Here is a 20,547-nt window from a genome sequence, read left to right as displayed (position 1 = left end):
AGGTAGTCCCTGGTACGTCCTTGTCCCATTATGTGGCCGACCTTACTCCATCGTCGTGACATAGGATCCTGGATCCTGACCGTGGCTCCAACGGAGAGTTGTGGGAGCGGCTTCGCGTGTGAGTCGTACTGCTTGATGGTCGCCTCCATTCTGGCGGCTGCCTTCTGCTCGCATTCAGCTGTGGCAGCCTGCCACTCAGGCGCAAAGGACCTGGAGTGGGCTGGGACGCAGGACCGAAGAGGGTGTCCGAAGAGGACCTGGGCGGGGCTTCTTCCGTCGGGGTTGGGCGTGTTCCGTATCTCCAGGAGACCCCGGTGGAACGCGTCGCTGTGGCGAATTTCTCCATTGGGCGCGACCTTGATGATGAGGCGTTTCACGGCCTTGACCGCCGATTCTGCATGCCCGTTGGACTGTGGGTGGTAGGGGGTGGAGACGTCGTGGCGGACGCCCCATCGTCGCAGGAATTCAGCGAAGTCATAGGCCGTAAACTGGGGTCCTCCATCCGTCCTGAGTGCTGAAGAAGTGGCGGAAGAGCCGGATGGTTTGGGATGTCGAAGAGTCCGTGCCACAGTGGTCCACCGTTGCCCATCCAGAGAGTCGATCCGCGTACACCAGGAAGTGCTTCCCGGCGGTGGTGAAAAAGTCTGCGGAGACCGACTCGAACGGTCTGGAGGGGGGCACATCGTCGGTGAAATAGGGTTCACGCTGTTGGCTCGGCTGCAATATCTGGCATGGCTCGCAGGAGCGTACGGTGTTGGCGATATCGGAATCGATGCCTGGCCACCAGACTGTCTGCCTGGCTCGGCGTTTGGTGGCTTCAATTCCACGATGACTGTCGTGAAGTCGAGCCAACACACTTCTACGAAGAGCTTGGGGGACAAGTATTCGTGCCTCTCGGAGGATCAAATGTCTGTCGACGCAGAGGCTGTCTCTGAACTTCAGAAGGGAAGTAGAGCTTCGTCGAGTTCCATGCGTGATCGTGGGAATCCCTTCCCGACGAGAGAGGCGAGTTGCACGTACGTGGGGTCCGAAGATGCTGCTTGACGGAGTTCGTCGAGTACTGGATCCGTTGAGTGTGGAGGAGTTGCCGTGGTGTCGAGTGTTGGAGGGCCGGGAAGGGCATGGAGCGTGGCAACATTGCGAGTCACCACGTCGCGGATGCAGATGCTTGTTTCATCGCCCAGGTTCGACGTCATCTGCCAGAGGTTTATCCACGGGGGCTCTTGAGAGGGCATCCGGAATGAATAACTCCGAGCCCTTACGCCATCTGCTGGTGAACACGAATCCTGCAGTCTTCTCCCGGAGGCGTTGGAGCCTTGGGTTCTCAATACAGTCTAGAGTGGACGTATTGAGGATCGGAAGAAGGGGCCGATGATCCGTGATGTGTGTGAAGTCCTGGAGGCTGAGCAGGAAGTATTTGCACTTCTGCATGGCCCAGACCGTAGCCAGCAGTTCCAACTCGATTGTGCTGTACCGTGTTTCCACGTCCTGCAGGAATCGAGAGCCGCACTGCACGAGTCGCCAAACTCCCTCTTCGTGTTCCTGTAAGAGGGCGTACCCTATGCCATTCAGACGAGACGCGTCCGTTTGGAGGGCAGTCGGTAGTTTTGGGTCGAAATGGGCGAGGACAGGAGGTTGGGCGAGGGCCTGCTTCGTCCTTTGGAAGGCGTCCTCCTGAGCAGGTGTCCAGAGGAAGGTGTTCCTCGGGCTGAGTAGCGGGCGAAGAGCGTCTGCCGTTGTAGAGACGTTGGATGTGAATTCGCCCAATTGGTTCACTAGACCCATAAACGATCGGAGGTCTGTGATATTGGAAGGTGTTGGGAACTCCGTAATTGCCTTTATTTTCTCGCTGTCGATGGCTACGCCGTCTTGAGACACTGTGAACCCGCAGAAGTTGACACTGGGAGCAGCAAGAGTCATCTTGTCAGCGTTGAGGGAGATGCTATGAGTGCGGCATCAGTTCAAGACCTCACTGATGCGACGTAGGTGTGTCCCGTAGTCGCTGTCCCAGATAATGATGTCTACGACCTTGGCAAGGTTGGGAATGTCTGCGAGTGTCTCGTCACCCCGGCGGTTGTACTCGTCGCCAGTTGAACAGAGGCCCATGGGGCTCCGGCGGAACATGTATCGTCCGTACGGAGTGATGAATGTCATCAAGTGGCGGTCTCGCTGGGCTAAGGGGATTTGCCAATATCCCTGGATGGCATCGATGGTTGAGAAGTACTTTGCCTTCCGGTCAATGCGACTGATTGCCTCGCTTGGTGTGGGGGATGGGTGGGTTGGTCGTAGTACCTGGTTGTTTAACTTTGAAGTCTCCACTGTGATGCGCACACCACCCTTCGGTTTCGGCACCGCTACGAGGGGGTGACACCATACGGAAGGGGCGTCACCAACAGGTTCAATGATGTCTTGGTGCACCATTGCATCGAGTTCCTTCTTCACGTCATCTTGCCATGCGTGTGGGATTCGTCTTGCGGTGTGGAGTGCGAACGGCTTCGCATCTGGCTTGAGATGTATCTCCATGGGCCTCCCAGTCATTTCTCTAAGGGCCACGCCGGACCTGAGGTCTTGTGTCGAAGGACGTCGGGCCATGTCTTCTTGATACGATCTGGCAGGTCAGCTGCTGTAGTTGACAGGGGCGGGGCGGGAGGGAGCTGTGGGCCGTAATCGTTGGAGAGTGTGTGACCGGCTGTGGTACAGAGTCGTCGTCCCGTTGCAAGCGGCAGGCGTTGCCGATTGGTTGGTCCCTCGGCAGTTGGGCAGGGTATGACGAAGGTATGAGGCGGAGCTGCATCGAGTGCCACCATGACAGCAGGGGGCGCGGCAGGTGCGTCACAACATTGATCCAACCGTCGATGGTGGTGTCTCCAAAGGACATCGTAGCATACATGGAGCCGATGGTACGTCCCTGGAATGCAGTATGGTCCGGGTTCCGCAGGGCCAGGTCCTTTGATGGGTTGAGGCTGCGAACATTGATGCCCAGATCCTTCATGTGCTGGCACCCAATGACCGTTGTGTCAGATACGGTGTCCGGGATGAATCGAACATTGCCTTCAACGTCACCAAATTTGACACTCACAGAGATTGTAGGTGTCGGGGGTCCGATCCTCCCATCTGCTGCCCGTATGTTGGCAGATAGGCTTGACACTATGGCCATCTTCCGAGGTCGTTGGCTCTTCTGCTTCGGTGGCGGGATGGGTTTCGGGGCGGCCGTGCATGAATTGCACACCTCGAAATGTCTTCTCTTGGAGCAAATCCGGCAGACATGCGTAAGAGCTGGACACGTTTTTCGTGGGTGTTTGGAGAATGCACCGCACCCTGGACATGCCTCACCTCCTGGTGGGTTCCCGCCTGTGGGACCTCGGGCCGTGCGTTGCATCTTCATGTAAGTTGACACAGCGCAGGCCATTCCCGAGGTGGGTTGTTGTGACTCACGGCGGATAGCGTCCGTAGTGCCGCGAGCCGCTTCTCTTTATCTTCCACCTAAATGTGGCTTCACAGAACATGACATACAAGACTTAACTAACCAGCTCCCAAGCCCATTTTTATTGCTTGGTGACTTCAACTCTCATAATCACCTCTGGGGAGGTAGCATACTAAATGCTGAGGGGAAATTAATTGAGAAGTTTATTGACAATAATCCTATCGCCTTGTATAATGATGGATCTATGACTTACCATAACACTCACAATAATACAACCAGTGCCATTGATCTAAGTATATGTTCATTCTCCATCCATCTCGATTTTATATGGTCTGTCAATGAGTATCTTAATGGAAGTGACCACTTCCCCATCCATCTCAAGTATGTCAAAAATATCCCAACAGAATGTCCCCCTAAATGGAAGGTTCAGGAAGCAGACTGGAATATATATAAAAATGATATAATTTTAGATCAAGATTTTGAAACTTTTGACAGTCATATAGAAGCATATAAATTTCTTACTGAAGCAACCTTAAAAAGTGCTTAGATTGCTATTCCAAAAACTAAAGGGAAACCCAGTAGACCTACAGTTCCATGGTGGAACAAAACCTGTGGAGTACTGAGAAAGATAACCCGAAAATGTTATCGACAATACAAAAATAGCGGTTCAACTCAGAGCAAGATTATAAATAAACGTACTCTTGCTAAACAGCGCAAACACTTAAAGAAATCAAAGTGAGAATCATGGCTTCACTACATATGGAATTAACTCTAAAACCCCTTTGAGCGTAGTGTGGAGAAAAGTGCGAAAGCTTAGTAGCAAGTTCGTTCCCTCACCTCTACCTATGCTTAAAATAAATAACACACTCATTACAGATCCATATGACGTTGCAGAAAATTTAGGTGAATACTTCTCCAAAACTTCTAGTCCAGAAAATCACTCACCCGAATCTCAGAAAATTCAAAATGCTCAGATTTCTCTGGATCTCAACTCAAATAGCAGAGAAATCTATAAGATATAATTCTCCCTACAAGAATTTAAAGAAGTTCTTTCCTGCACAAAAACTACAACCCCTGGTGAAGACACAATATTATACGAAATGATCAAGAATCTCCCAGAAGATGCTAAGACTTTTCTTTTAAAAATCATCAACAGAACCTGGGAGACAGGTATATTACCTAAAAGCTGGAAAACTGCCATTATAATACCTATTAAAAAGCCCAATAAGAATCCTTTAGATCCATCTAGCTACAGGCCCATAGCCTTAACCAGTTGTGTCTGCAAGTTAATGGAAAAGATGATAAATACCAGACTTGTTTGGTTCTTAGAATCTGAAAACAAACTTTCACCCAACCAGTTTGGTTTCCGTAAGAACAGATCCACGCTGGACCCACTGCTGAGACTATCCAACCAAATCCAACAAGGATTCTCAAAACAGTGTCAAATGATAGGTGTTTTCTTTGATCTCGAGAAAGCCTATGACACAACTTGGAGATTTGGAATTATCCAACAAATAAATAAAATAGGCATCCGAGGTAATATGCTGAGATTCATTAACTCATTTTTATCTGATAGATTATTAAAGGTTAGAGTTGGCAATAGTCTTTCGAAACCATTTATTCAGAAGGAGGGTGTCCCCCAAGGAAGTGTCTTGAGTGTCACTTGTTTTGCTGTGGCAATAAATAATAATATAGAAGAAATTGCACCACCTGTAAAGAGCTCCCTTTTTGTGGATGACTTGGCAATTTATTGTACAAGCTATGATGCTATTTCAGCCAGCAAGCATTTAGAAAATTCAGTTAATGCTGTTAGTAGATGGGCTGACTCATGGGGCTTTAAAATCTCAACCATAAAAACCACTGCTGTGTGTTTTACTCAACGTAGACGAAGAGAAGTAATTCCAACCTTAAATCTAAATGGAACCATTTTACCATATGAAGAAGAGGTAAAATTTCTTGGCATGATTTTTGATTCAAAATTGACTTGGACCAGCCATATTGATACCCTGAAGACAAAAGCCAGGAAATCATTGAACATCTTGAAAGTTATATCTAGCTTTAGTTGGGGAGCAGATAAAAGATCACTGCTAATGTTATACAATACTCTTTGCCGATCCAAAATTGATTATAATTGTCAAATTTATTCCTCTGTTTGCAAAACTAGACTGAAGGAACTTGACACAGTTCACAATATGGGCCTTAGAATATGCTCAGGGGCATTTAGAACATCACCAGTAGAAAGCATTTATGTAGATTCTGGTGAACTGCCACTTGACCTTCGTAGAGAGGAACTAGGACTAAGACTTTTATTTAAGATCAAGACAGACCGTAAAAACCCTGCCTTTGATATTATTAGAAATGTAAATGGTGATGATTTTAAAGGTTCTAGATCTTCAAAACCCCTTCAAGTCAGAATGAATGAACAAGTAGAAGATATATCTATCAAGACCCAGAACATTTTTCAAGTGGGCCATCCACATATTTCCCCTTGGATTACCCCTGAAATATCAAAATGCTCTATAGAGGTAACCAAAAGGAACACTCCCATTGAGCAGGTGAAGTCTATATTTTTAGAACATGATAAAATACATGAAGAACACAAAGATTTATACTGATGGATCCAAATCGAATAATGGAGTTGGATATGCTGTCATCCATGATGACACATCATACTTATCTAAACTTCCTGATTCAGCCTCCATATTCACTGCAGAAATAACAGCAATTAATCATGCATTAAAAGTAATACATGAAACCAAAGGAGATGCATTTGTAATTTATTGTGACTCAAAGAGTGTCTTGGACAGTATTAGCTGTTTTAATAGCTTTCACCCTTTAATACAAAAAGCTCAGGAGTGGCTATTTCATATTTCCTACTGACACAAAGAGGTTCATTTCTGCTGGGTTCCATCACACGTGGGAATCCATGGTAATGAACTAGCTGACAAGGAAGCTGCACAATGTAACGACATGCCAAATACCAAGATACCACATTGTGACATGAAAAGAATAATAAAATCCCATATTTTAAACAAATGGCAAGAGCAATGGCCCCAGTTTTAGCTAATAATAAGAAATATAAAAATATTAGAAATTCCATAAGTCCATGGGTCTCTGATTTTAACTTGAACCGCAAAAAGCAGGTTATTTTAACCAGATTAAGGATTGGACACACCCGCTTAACCCATAAATTCATCCTGGATAGCGGCGGTGCACCTGAGTGTGCTCATTGTGGCACTTTGATGTCAGTTGAGCACATTCTGGTGCACTGCCCAAAGTTTTTAAACATAAAGACGAAGTACAATCTTCACTCAAAATCTCTCAAAGAGATTTTGGGTGAAGAAGCTGATATTGATAAACTTTTTGGATTTTTAAAAGAAACAAATCTTTTCAATGAAATTTAGATCTCTATCAAAACAATTTTATTTACTTCTACTTTTTATCTATTTATTTTTTATTTTTTAACCAAATTTAATGATTTTATATTTTATAAACTTTTTATCTTTTACCCACTCACCAATCAATCATGACGGCGCTGAATGACCTCCTCGGTCCCAGTGCCTGGCCTCTGGCCTAAATATCATACCATACCATACCATACCATACCACTCAGCAAAAGATGAGTAAGGGCTGAGATCCCTAGTGTCCCTTAGCCTCGGGAGGGACATCATCTGATGGAATACGTGGCGAGTGAAAGGTAAATAAAAACATTTTCTGTTTATTTCTTTTGCGCAGTACTTTACATTTTCTTATGTGACTATTTTCATGTATTTTCATGTCTGTAGGGGTGACTTTTGATGTGCTGGAACACATATCCTATTATTACATGTTATAATGGGTTCAGTATATGGTAATTTCAATTTGCTGTAAGGTTTTCAGGAACGCATATGTACCGTATAACAAGGACTTACTGTACGAGAATTTAAGAACAAACTTGATCTTACGAGATACAAAAACGGGTCACAACGAGCATATCTCCACTTCTCGTATAATACAACTAAGTAAATACATGGTTAACATATTCAATCTTACAGCAGCAGTTTTCCACTATCACTTGAAATGTTGTCAAAAAGAAAAATTGGTGATTTTGCCAAGAAACCAAGAAAGAGAGGAATGCTATTGATTTGGAGTTGAAAATGAAGTCTTTAAGCAATTTGAAGGAGGTAAAAGAGTTAACACTACAGCATGGGACCTGCAGCTCTCTCCAGCATTTCAACCATCCTGAAAGATAAGGATCATGTACAAAATGCTGTAAAAGGATTAGCACCAATGAAGTCTGTGGTACTTGCCAAATATAGACAAAGACACATTCAAAAATGGAGAAATTATTGATGCTGTGGATTGAGGACTAAATTCAGAAATGCGTGCCCCTAAATCTTATAGCCATCCAGACAAAAGCTTGGAGTCCGTTTCAGACTTTGCAGGAGTAAGCAAGGGAGGATTACACTGGTACTTTTCAAGCAAATGCAAGACAGTTTATTTACAGGGAGGAGTAGAGTTTCATTTTATTTCTTTCATAATATGTAGCCCACGGACTGTGGCTTGACTGTAGTATTTGCCTAGTAGGTGTTGGGTGCTGAGGGGAGTGACTGGTTGGCTTCAAGTGCAAAAAGAGTCTCCTGGTGAGCTAGATGTCCATGTGTCAGGCAGCTGTGAGAGTGGAGAGGTTCCAAGATAATGACTGTAGCACCAGGGAGGTGGCAAGTGAGAGACAGCTACTGGGAGAGGTGATGGTCTTTGTATTTCCAACAGGTTCTGTCGGCCCATATATTCCAGTGAGCAAGGTTCAAGGCAGCCAGGTCAGCTCACATCCAGCATATCAATTAGCTGCTGCTGTCGGTGCTTTGATCTGTAACTCATGGTTTCTACTTTCAGGCACACAGCCTAGCTTGTCCCACCTGAGCTCACGTTGTGCACACTGATTGGCTAAGAGCGAGCCACCATGAACTGTAACGCATTTATCAGAGGACAACTGCCTAGTATTTATTCTATTCAAATATGTGCTTTACTGCATACATTACAGTATATGTATATATTTTTTACAGTAGCCTAATCACATAGGATTTTGAGCATGTATCAAAGAGCTGCAGTAATACAATACAATTGATGTTTGAAGTATGATGGATAATACTAACATTTTACCCATATATATATCTAAGACCAACTTAAAACCAAATTGACTTGCACCCTGTAAGTTAAGAACCTAACCCAGTCGTAAGTCAACAACTAACTGTACTTAAAGTGATCAATCACTCCATTTCCCTGGTCTCTCTTGCTTTTGGGCCAACAGATTGACTGATATGAACAAGTATACTTAGTGTGATGAATAATTATCGCTCTGGTCTCTTGGTTTTGGGCCCTAATTTGCAAATGCTTTGCCTTGCTACATTATCCTTGTCCCAAGCGGTGTGAAGGGGGGATAAGAATGACCCCTAATCCACAAGGTACTGAGTTAGGGGGGGCATTAAATGGGTTTATGTTTTGACCTTGCTGTGGATGTGCTGTGTCTTGTGACACTGCTTCTGACCAAGGGCAGTGGGCGAGATGCAGGGTTGACCTGTCATTCAGGAGGTGCCAAGATATGAGGGAGGGAAGAGGGTGGAGGGGAATGGAGTATGATAGGGATGGAATGGGTGGGAGTGGTTTTTATGCCTTTGTTTTTTGGCTACCTCCCTTATAAGGGGGAAAAAAGCCTTTGGTATATGTGTATGTATATGTATGTATGTTTTAACTTGGCCATTCCTATGAAAAGGGGCAAGGGGCCTTTGATATAAATGAATTTTGCATATGTTCTCTTTCAATCATGTGAGTCTTCCATTTATCTGTTACTCAAAAGAAAAGCCCCCTGCTTCCATTTATCATATTCTCAATTTCTTTGCAGAAGAACCATGATGGGTATTCAGAGGAAAATGAAAAATTTAAGGAGAAAGTTGAAACAAACAAGTGAGTTGTATTTTATAGATAATTTTGTAACTGGGAATGTGAGTGTTGGTTAACATAGGTAAGTATAGACAGTTCTCTCAAAAAAAGATTTATTTCCTTTATGAGGCTCTTATTGTCAGTTGTAGATTCTTTTCACTTTTATTCAAGTGGTATTTACCTAGGTGCATTTTACAGGAAGGGGAGCTATATTCGTGGTGTCCCACCTTTGTATCTCACAGAGTCTAGTTTGCTCTTAAATTCATGAATGGTTTTTGCGCACACTATTTTTTCACCCAGTTTGTTCCACCCCCCCCGAGGCCCAGTACTTTGATGTAGTGGGGGGGCTTGCGTGTAGCAAGGACGGGCTGAGCTGTGCCAGCCAGGTGCAACCACACTGGAGAGGTCAGCCCAAAGCTACCAGATGAAATCTGAGCCAACGAACTTTTGTTGATGACCCTAGCTTGTCTTTGACCATGGACTGGAATGCTCATAGGATTTGCCACCCTCACCCTATGACAGTTGTTTTAGGATGAGGTTTTTGGAGTAGCAAATAGATAGGGGGTCCCTCACCCTTTTCCTCTGTGAATTCCCCTATCCCTATCCTTCATATTTGCTACCCTACTCTCCTTTTTCACCATCTTTCTCTAATACTTGTTAAGGAAGGTTCTGGTATCTTGGTGCCTCCCAAGCTACATGTCTGAACCCAGTCAAGTGGGGATGTATACCGCGAGGTCACTACTCTCTGCGAGGGCTGAAAGCTCACTGACTGGGGAATGCATGGTTGCGAGGTAGCTACTAGGCTGCCAACTTCCTTTCTCCCTATCCAGTACACATGCAGAGTGACTATGCTGAACCCATCCTAAATGGGACAAAACAAATGAGGACAAACTTCCAGGTTGACAAAGTCTCTAACTCGCCTCCGAGGCCCTGCATGTGTAGATAGTCGTTTCTGGAACTTCCCAACTCTGCAAAGACTTTTCTTTTATTGCTTGAGGCATTAGGCAACTGCAGTACCTTCTTCTATGTATTTATCTTTCTTAATATATGGTGTGGCCCTATAAATATTCACTATCATGGCGGCTGTTCAAACTGTACATTCTAAACCTCCACCACTACCTGATCCTCCTCCTAAACCCCCCGATCCCTCTCCTAATATTGCCAATCCTAATGTTGACGATATTGACTCAGCAAAAGTAAAAGCCCCAGTTGATGACTCCAGCTTGAAAAAGGACTTCAGTAACAATACTAAGACTTCATTGACAGATAATTCTGTAGCCCAGAAACTTACAATTGGAATGGATTCTGAAGTGACGAAAACATCTTTAGATACTCAGAAACCTATAAATAGGTCAAATATTGCCCCTAATAGTCATAGAGTCTTACATTTAAAATATGTCTCTCTTGATAAGTAGGCCAGTCATTCTACGCCATTTTTGGGTTGAACCCACCACAAATTGCAATAGTAATGAAACACGCATTTTTCAATGTCAAATTTAGTGGAGAATGACATACTAAAAATCAAGGAAAATCGAAGCATTGGAACATTCCCAAATTTTGCAATCATTAAGAGGTTTTAAGAGAAAATCTGCAGAAAATTTTCAGTGTATATTCTAGACAAACAACTGTATACATGTTACATTACGACACCGGCATTCACCTTAGCTAAATTAAGATGACCATGGCCAAGGATCAAGAGTTGAATGAACTGCGAGTCAAGTCTAATCATGTTGCCAAGACATCTCCATGTACCAGACCACATTGACAAATGTTTATTCATCTTCAGGACCAGCAAGAGTGCATTCTTCTTCTGGATCACTTTCTGGTTCTGGCAAGGTCACATTAGAACAGTGAAGTCCTTTGCATTCACTGCAGGCGGAAGAGCATTCCAGGTCGTACTTGCGACAGCTGCATCGTCGGGTGTTGCAGTCAGTATTGCAGCCACAGTGGATGGCATCTAGCAGGTAATCTGGAGCAGGCTTCATCTTGGTCATAACGGGAACCATTCTCTTGTCATGGATAGCCCATCCCCCAACCATTGGCATCCATGCCAACTCCTTGCCACTGCTGAACCTGAACATACACCCGTAGGCAATGTTGCTTTGCAGATGCTGATGTAGGGGGCAGGGTACGAGGCTCAACTCTGACAGTGCTTGTTGAAACCTTCTGGCAGAAGCGTTGAAGTCTCAGTATGTCCAGTGTTTCCCCGGGCTGGCCATTGTACAAGCAAACCAGGGCATTCTCTCCAGCTGTCATGACATCCTCTTTCGACGCTCCAGGAGTGTTGAATGTTGCCAAAAGCCCAGAGAAATACGCACTGGAGTTCAGCTTCTTCAAAGCTGCTGATTTGCCAATTGAGGACAGTCTTGACGTGGTATCACAACCCAGGAGTCCATGTGCCACAAGAAGCTTGTCACACACATGGCGTCCAAGTGTCTTTTGTACTTGCTCGATATTCCAACATCTTGCTTGCCTCCTTGACGTCAGCTTAGGCTCAGGTCGGAAGAACAGGTTGTGTGATGTGGGCCCTGCACAACTACTGTACATAGGAGAACAAGAAGATTGGTGTCATCGCCAACTACCATGGTGTCCTTGGTGTTTGGACATGCAATGGCTGTCTCCACTATGAGGACATCTGCATCTGCCCTGGCATGAAGAACATCGTTGTGCTGCCATTGAAGGTCATCACTCAGTAGATTGATGAAGCTTTGTTTATTTGTTTGGTTGGCAAGGAAGTCATCATTCTTCATAGTACATACCATGTCCTTTGTGAAGTTGACAAGGGGACTGCTGTGAGATCGAACGTGCCTGCTGTGCGCTACATCTTTGGTGGAGGGTGCGCTCATATATCCATCAAACACTATGACATCGTTACCATACCTGTCTCCAACATATCGTACGTAGTGACTGGAGATTCCTTCATAGGTCTCGCCAAAATTCCAAGGAATTCTGTGTAGCAGTGCCCCACCATCCAGAACATATTGCACATTCTGTGGCAGCACTGTGTAGCGAACGGCAAGGGGGAGTTGTTTCCAAATGGCCTTGGCTAGCGCTGGCTTGTTGGCCTCAAGCAGGATATCAATGGTCTGAAACAATGCTGGTGGGTAACTGCATAGTTCGTACTTGAAGACATCAGTGAGGTCATCACAGCGTGATCCTGCCATACTCAGACGTTGGAACAACAGTTGTGGATCTATCAGAACAGATTCTTTGCCACTTTTCACTGATAAACGTGTGTCTAAAGTCACAACCTGATTTTTTTTCTTGAACGTGTGATCAAAAACCTTTTTGCCAACCATTCCATCTAAGATCTTCCTGCCCACTGATGCTGCTTGGTCAGCATTGACCAAATCTCCAGCTGTGATGCCAGTGTCAATGCTTTGCAGAGTTGGATCGTTTCCAAAGGGATCCTTTGATGACAGGTAGCCAATGAGTTTGTGCGTGTCATCTGTGTCCCGTGCTTGTTGAGCTGCTCTTTGTTCTTTGTGCTGGTCACTGGTCCCATACTGCACTGATGTGTAGTCTTGCAAGGCCATGTTGACCTCTGCACATATGGGGGTGGACAGCACCCACGTGATCCTTTGCGGCTCGCTCATGCCATGACCCCTTGTCAGTCCCCCTGTGGTTTTCACACTTCTCATGAGCACTTGCTCGATCAGAATATCTGTGGACAAGCCGGCCCAGTACCGATCTGAGCGCCGCACTACGTGATATCCATTCTGGAACTGGTGGTGGACCTCGGGATGCTGAATAGACAGTTGTGCCAGTCGCTGCAGGTAGACGTAAATAGATTTGGTGTAGAGATTGTGGCCTGCAGCTGCCAGGTAGGGCAACATGTGCAAAGCGTGCACGTGCAGACGCCAATCACCAGTGTGTTCCGACCTCAGGAATGTCCTCAGTATGTCCTCAGTATGTCAATCATGTCCATGTATTGCAGCCATAGCTGTGCAGTACACAGATCCTTCATCGATTGTCGGGCAACATTCAAGATGTCACGAACAGAGTCCAGAACCGGAGCTGAAAGGATATCTTCAGTGGAACATTCACCCTTCATTAATGAATCATACAGGTCTCACAGCTCACACAGGTCAATTGGTCCAGCTCCCACACTTTGCGACCCTGACTCAGTATCATGTGGATCCATGGCTGACTGTGCATCATCTATGCTTTGCATTATCTTGTCTTCACTTGGTTTGTCATCTCCTACAGTGCCCTGAGGACCATCATCCTTAGCCTGCGAACAAGTAGGCACTAGCGTACCAAGTATCCTTTCTGCGAGGAGAGTGTTCAGTGCTGCATCAACCAAGAGATGCCCACGGATAGCTCGGTCATATGCCTTGCCAGACAGCATGTGCGTTACAGTGTTCTCGGCATACACCAGTTCCAGAACAGAGCGCAGTCCAGATCCTGACATGATATTTCCAATGTTCCCCAAGAAGCTCATCAACGTGTGGAAGCCCCCCATGCACAGTACAATCTTACGCAAGTCACTGCCCTCCGATTGACTTTCGATGATGGTAAGCGCCTTCCACCAAAGTGGTTGGTCAAATGTGATGACCTTTGCGTTGTACTGTTTGGCGTACTCAGATAGAAATGTCAATGTTGAATAGATGCAAGTTGGATCACTGCTGTTCATGTTGATCGTGGGAAGCAGGAAGACTGTAGACTGACCTGGATGCACACCAGTGTGCACGGCTTGCATCATGCCAGACCATGCTGGTCGTGGTGAGCGCAATGTGAGGGACAGCTTCCAGAGGTGGTCAAGGTTGGTAGATCTGTCCTTTTCCATCTCATCTTGTAGAACCTCATACCTCAGAGTATCTAGCCCATCGCAAGGTGATGTCAGATGTCGGATGTTTATTCGGCCCACAGCTACATCCTTCAGTGTCACAGACACACGTGGCACTCTTGTTTATGTCCGGGTACCTGGAGTGACAGACGCAATCATTCCCATCCCGTGGAATGTGTTGAGGCCATCTATTGTACGGATGTTGTGATCGACATTGTCCGCCATATATTGGATGACCTGCTCTGGCCTTTAGTTTGGTATGTCTGTCCCTTGTACAACTGCTGCACTCCGTTCATACCTTTGTATCTCACGATAAGAACTGCAATATCCGTGGGCATGAAGCGTGTCGATCAAGAACTTTGATGCAAAATGATGGTGCAACCCAGTCCTATCTGTAAGGGTGCCAGCAGCACTCGGGGCCGAATTGCCTGCATGATAGCTTGCCCTAGAGAACCGACTTTTCTATCAGAATCTCGGCCCACAAAGAGTGTTTGAAGAAGGAGTTTTAGTGATTCAGGTAGGAACGACATGGCTTCTTCTGTTGAGGACATTTCAGTTGTACATGGGTACATATCTATCGACTGTTGTACGGATTTCACATCACTTTTGATCAGTTTTGTTGCCGTCTTAATCAGTCTCATCTTCTCAGCTTCAGATGATGTCTCCTTTGGCCTTTGATGGAATTCGTGAATGATCGCAGAGGCCCTGTGGCGAAAGGTCACAACATTCTCTTTGCCATTTATTTCTGTGATGGTGATATCCTGACCAAAGTGCTTTTGGATACATTCCTTCATGTAGGTGAATCCATAAGGTGTGCAATCAGTTCCAAGAAGAAATTCCCCCATTTTCTCTATGAGATCCGGTATCGTTGTCTGTTCCTCGTCATTGGCTTTGAGGTACTCTACAACTTTTATGAATGCATCATTCCGTGTGTCATCAGCCAGTCTACCATACTTAGGCCCCCTGGGGCTAGGGGGTGTAGTATAGAATATAGCCCCCGCCACGTCGGCTGCGTGTCGTAAGAGGCGACTAATGCCGATCCCCGGGCGGGGCTCTTGTTTCCCCGCACAGGGCTTCCTCTTAGACTTCCTTTTCCACTCTACCCTTCTCTTCCGCTTGCTGTCCCCTCCCTCCGACCTAACTTTCAACCGCCCTTCTCAGTAGCGGCGCTACACCCATCCTACGGTAATGCGTCCCTGCCAATAGGTTTGTTGGTGGCAGGGTATCATGCCACCTCGAAGGGTGCCTTCATTGCAGCACGGTAAGCCGGTGCAGTAGGATTACGATCCAAGTCCTAGCCCAGGCGTGAGGCTCCGCCTGGTGCCGTCCTCCCTATCCTCACTACAACCTGGCCCTGGCAGCCAATCATGAAAAAATCTCCTTCTAGTGGGGTGGCCGGCCCCCCAAATCCGGCTCCAGCTGACGCAGCTGGTAAGACAGCGTCGTCTACCCCGAATAAAAGACTCCTTGGCATCGAACATGCCCCAAGGCGCCTAAACTTTTTCGAGCTCATGAAGCTAGTTACCCCTTTTGGTACTACCGAACGTATTTCTCTTCGTGTTAAGTCAAATTATAACAACTTTTATGTGCGTTTCTTAGCTCCATCAGAATGCATTGCAGCCAGCGTTGCCCTCAATGGTAATAAAATCGCGGATTCGACCTTGAAATGTTCCATCCTAAAAATATCAAATATTGAAGAACAAGACGATGACTTCGTCCCTAATGATACATACTTTACTCCCGAGCTCCCTGAACGTCTCCATCCCTATGCTTTAGCCCCCGTGTATAACCTAGTGACTGTCGAGGAGGACAGTAACGATGTCCTAGTATTTAATATGATCAACAAAATGATCGCCAACCCTCCACTCACTCCAGAAACCTTCACGCGCTTTGGTCGCAACACCTACCTAGTGAAGGTAAAACCCCACCAGGGATTTATGCTCCAGGGTACGTCCGGAGATTTTTATGGCAGCGGAATCCTCAAGATTTCTCCATATGATGACTATAATGGCTCAAAGGGTAAGATTTTTAACTCTCCCCTTAGTAGCCTTCCAACCACTACCCTTCTTAACATGTGCCCCTAGAACGTCTTGGATGCCCACGTAGTATCTAAGTATAGCCCAGAAGAACAAAAGTTTGTCCCAACACCGCTGATAATATTAAAATTCTCCGACCCAAATCCCCCAGACGTGATTGTGATTGGGCCCCACCGCTGTACGGTTAGGTCCTACGTTCAATCGCCAAGGACATGCACCCGCTGCCTGCGGTACGGTCACTCCTCCAAGATCTGTAGTTCTCCTGCCCTCTGCCGCAACTGCGCCAAACCATCCCACGTCACTGAGGGTGAATGCTGCGATCTCGCGCCAACCTGCGCTGCTTGTAATGGCACTCAACGCACATTCTCGAGGGAGTGTGAGGAACACTCCTGGCAAAGACTGGTCTCGGAAACTGCGTACAATAACCGAACCAGCTTTCGCGGTGCGGCAGCCATCCTACGGGGGGGTCAGCGCCCCACGTCTTACGCATCGGCAACGAAGGCTTCAGTAAAGGCTAACCCGTCGCCCCTTCCCTCATCATCACATCTGGATACCACATCATCCGCCGCGACCGTCCCCGCACAATCCTCTCAATCTTCACGCCAGTTGACCTCCCAACGTGTCATATCTCGCGTCACCGACGGTAATCTCATACTTGATTCTCCCCCTCCACATCTGACAAATACATCCAATCTTGGCACTCTGGATCCAGTTAATCCTTCTTCTCAACCCGTAATGTCTTCTGATAGATCACCGAAGAAGCGCCCTGAAGCTAGTAAGTCACAATTGCCCCAGAACAACTCTAAGCCTAGCAAGTCATCAAAATCTTCAACTAAGGTCTATAGATCGCCCACACCATCCTTTGAGAAAAAGCCCCCCCCTCTTCGGGACAATCGTGCTCTCAGCCTCCATTGGCGCAATCTAGCGCAAACTCTTCATCAATGAGTGACTTCCCCCAGATGACATCCATTTCCACCCCGTCGTCTGTGCAGGATGGGGAGATTCCTGATACCGAAGACGTTATGATGAAGAGCCCAAGCAACTCCACAACTTCGCTCTTGGACCTTCCATCATTCCCGCAGTTACCTAAACACCCCCCTGCCCTTTCCGGCAAGAAGCTTCCCCAGAAACGACCCCTGCCCGACGGCGACTCGAACGACCGCCCATCCAAGACCGCGCTCTCCAACACCTCCCTTCAGCCTCCTCCCTCAGTGTCCCCCAAATCCAATAAAAAGCTTACACAGCCTCACCCTATCAAAACCACGCCAGATCCGTCTAGGAAACAACCGCCTCCTAATCCCGATCCATCTTCTAAATCACCAGAACAAAGACCGAAAGAAAGAGACCAGAGAGCCAAAACCTTACCTAAAAGAACTCCTATGGGACGCGAATCTCGTAAACCCCATGATGGCCAACTTAAGCCGTCCCATCGGGGGGCGGCACTCTAATTAATTCTCCAAATTCTCACCACCCACGACACTCCTTCAATGGAACATCCGAGGTCTTCGTGCGAACGGGGAGGAATTGAAGTACCTCCTCCGTGAACACAACCCCGGAGTTGTCTGTCTTCAAGAAACTATGCTTCCCTCCAGTCACTATAATCTAGGTATGAACTACAGGTTCTACGGTACCGTTCCTGCAGCCGGTTCTCCAAGCAATAGTCGTCCACGCAAGCGTTCAACATTCTACCATCCCTTTGCGCACAACTCTCCAGGCGACCGCTGTACGAGCCATCCTTAGCAAGAGCTACACGATCTGCTCCCTATACCTGCCACCAAGCTCTAGCGTTAATGCTTCCGACATTCAAGAACTTGTCGATGCACTCCCACCCCCATTTATCATTCTTGGTGATCTGAACGCACACAGTCCTTTGTGGCATAGCTCTTCCCGTAACGAGAAGGGCCGCGCCATTGAAAAACTTTTAGAGGAGAACGAGGTCTCCCTCATTAACGATGAAAACCCGACTTATCATAACATCTTCCTCAACACTACTTCTGTCTGCACTTCAGCGGTCCTCGTGGACTTCTCCTGGAGGGTGTGTGCGGATTTACACGGCAGCGACCACTACCCGATAGTAGTCTCTCATGTTTCTCCTCCCCCCATCTCCCAGCCCCAAAGGTGGAAGTTGAAAGCGGCAAATTGGCCACTCTTTGGGGAGCTGTGCTCCGAACTAAGTGACTTGCGAGTGGATGACCCGATTCAAGCTTACAATCAATTCGTCTCAATTGTTCTTAACGCCGCCGGCGGTTCTATACCGGTTAGCCGCCCACCGATTGGCAGACCACCTGTTCCCTGGTGGGACAACACCTGCCGGAAGCTTCGTGACACCGCTCGTTCCTGCTACCGACGTTTCCGTCGCCTCCCGACGGAGACCAATAAGATGGTAAACCAGAAAGCGGTTGCGACCAAACGAAAGTATATGAAGGAGGCGAAGCGCATATCATGGCAGAACTACGTATCGACCATTAAAACGTCGACGCCTTCGGCGTCAGTTTGGAACCGAGTGAAGAAGCTTTCCGGCAGGTACATACCATCTCCTCAACCGTCCCTCCTTATAAATAACACCGTTATCTCAGACCCGTGCGAGGTGGCCGAGGAACTCGCCACAAACTTCTCCCGTATTTCCAGCTCTACTGCCCTACATCGAGAACTCCAGCTACCGGATCATGTGACGAATTCTGATGACCACGCTCCTACCGACACTGAAACTTACAATCTGCCCTTCTCCCTCCGCTAACTCAAGCATGCCATCGACCAGACGCTGAATACTAGCCCAGGCGACGACACGATTAGTGTGGACATGATTAAACACCTTCCTTCGGAGACTCTCACAACCCTTCTAGCGATATATAACAGGATTTGGTACTCTGGTCTCTTACCATTATCTTGGCGATTGTCTACGATCATCCCCATAGCCAAGCCAGGCAAGGATCACCAGATCCCTTCTAGTTACCGGCCGATCGCCCTGACGAGTGTATTATGCAAGATATTTGAGAGGATGGTCAACCTTCGACTTACCCACTACCTGGAGAGTAGAGACTACCTCACCCCTTACCAATTCGGCTTTTGCCGACACCGCTCCACCTTAGATCCTCTACTCCGTTTTTCGACACACGTGCAGGACGCCCTAGTGTGCAACATGAATACCATCGCCGTCTTCTTCGACCTGGAGAAGGCGTACGACACGACTTGGAGAGGGGGTATCTTGATGAACCTCCTCGAGATGGGAGTTAGGGGTAGGATGTTTTCCTTCCTTCGAGCTTTCATATCAGATAGGACTCTGAGAGTGAAGATCGGTGGAGCATATTCGTCGCCCAAACCCCAGGAGCAAGGTGTCCCCCAAGGCAGCGTCATCAGCCCCACCTTGTTCTTGGTCAGCATCAATGGAATGGTCCAGGCGGTTGCTGAGGCAGACACATCACTCCAGTGCTCACTCTTCGCTGATGATTTTCTTTTGTACTTCTCCTCCATAAACCTTTTCACAGCAATCACACGCACTCAGAGCGGTGTAAATGCTGCTACTTCCTGGGCCTCTCGCAGAGGCTGCCGATTCTCCTCATTGAAGACGGTGGCGATGCACTTTTGCAAGTCTCAACAACGACCGCGCCAGAAAGTTCCTCCACATATTATTCTGGGAGGCATTCCAATACCCTATGAGCAGTCGACTAAGTTTCTTGGGGTCATTTTTGACCAAAACCTTACGTGGAACAACCACATACTCAATCTTAGACAATCTTCCCTATCCGCCCTCAACATCTTAAAGACGGTTTCTGGACGCGACTGGGGAGCGGACCAGCCTTCGCTCCTCAGATTATACCACGCCCTCATAAGATCACGGCTGGATTACGCGTGCCAGATCTATTCCTCGGCAAGTGCGACGTCCCTCCGCTCCCTCGATACAGTACACCACCAGGCCTTGCGATTGTGTACTGGTGCCTACCGTACCTCTCCTGTCGAATCCCTCTACGTCCTCTCTGGCGATTTGCCGCTCTCTAACCGAAGGGAGCAACTTTTACTCTCCTTTTACTTCAAGTGCAAATCGTTCAGAAAGATACCATCTTTTGACGTGGTTAATAACGTGAGACTCAGGGATACATACAACACCAAAAGATCGGCTTCAGTCCCAGCACACATATGCGCGCTCCGTCTATTTGAGGAGGGAAGCGACTGCCCCCTTAAGGTGTCCGAATCCAGAAACTTTGATACCCCGCCTTGGTGCAAGCCCATTCCCGAGTTCTGCCCCATGGAACAATCAAAAAGTGGACACCTGCCCTACATCGTTGCTGCCTCGTTTGAGGAGCATAAAGAATCACATGCCGACTCCATCGCGGTCTATACTGACGGGTCAAAATCTCCCGCTGGTGTGGGTTGCGCAGCCG

At 47.2% G+C, this 20,547-nt stretch overlaps 1 protein-coding gene across 8 annotated transcripts in view; it reads left to right on the top strand.

The window, feature by feature from the left end:
• Positions 1-20,547, top strand: part of LOC143018159 (uncharacterized) — a 276,494-nt gene that overhangs the window by 133,039 nt on the left and 122,908 nt on the right. For all 8 annotated transcript variants that reach the window (XM_076173309.1, XM_076173306.1, XM_076173308.1 and 5 more), the window contains one exon: positions 9,306-9,367. In XM_076173309.1, coding sequence (XP_076029424.1) covers positions 9,306-9,367 — 62 coding nt within the window. The remainder of the gene's footprint in view (positions 1-9,305; positions 9,368-20,547) is intronic.

Source organism: Oratosquilla oratoria, chromosome 34 (genome assembly GCF_046742065.1).
Source record: "Oratosquilla oratoria isolate Oo_2021 chromosome 34, ASM4674206v1, whole genome shotgun sequence".
NCBI classification, from domain to species: domain Eukaryota; kingdom Metazoa; phylum Arthropoda; class Malacostraca; order Stomatopoda; family Squillidae; genus Oratosquilla; species Oratosquilla oratoria.
This window is presented reverse-complemented; position numbering and strand designations above follow the sequence as displayed.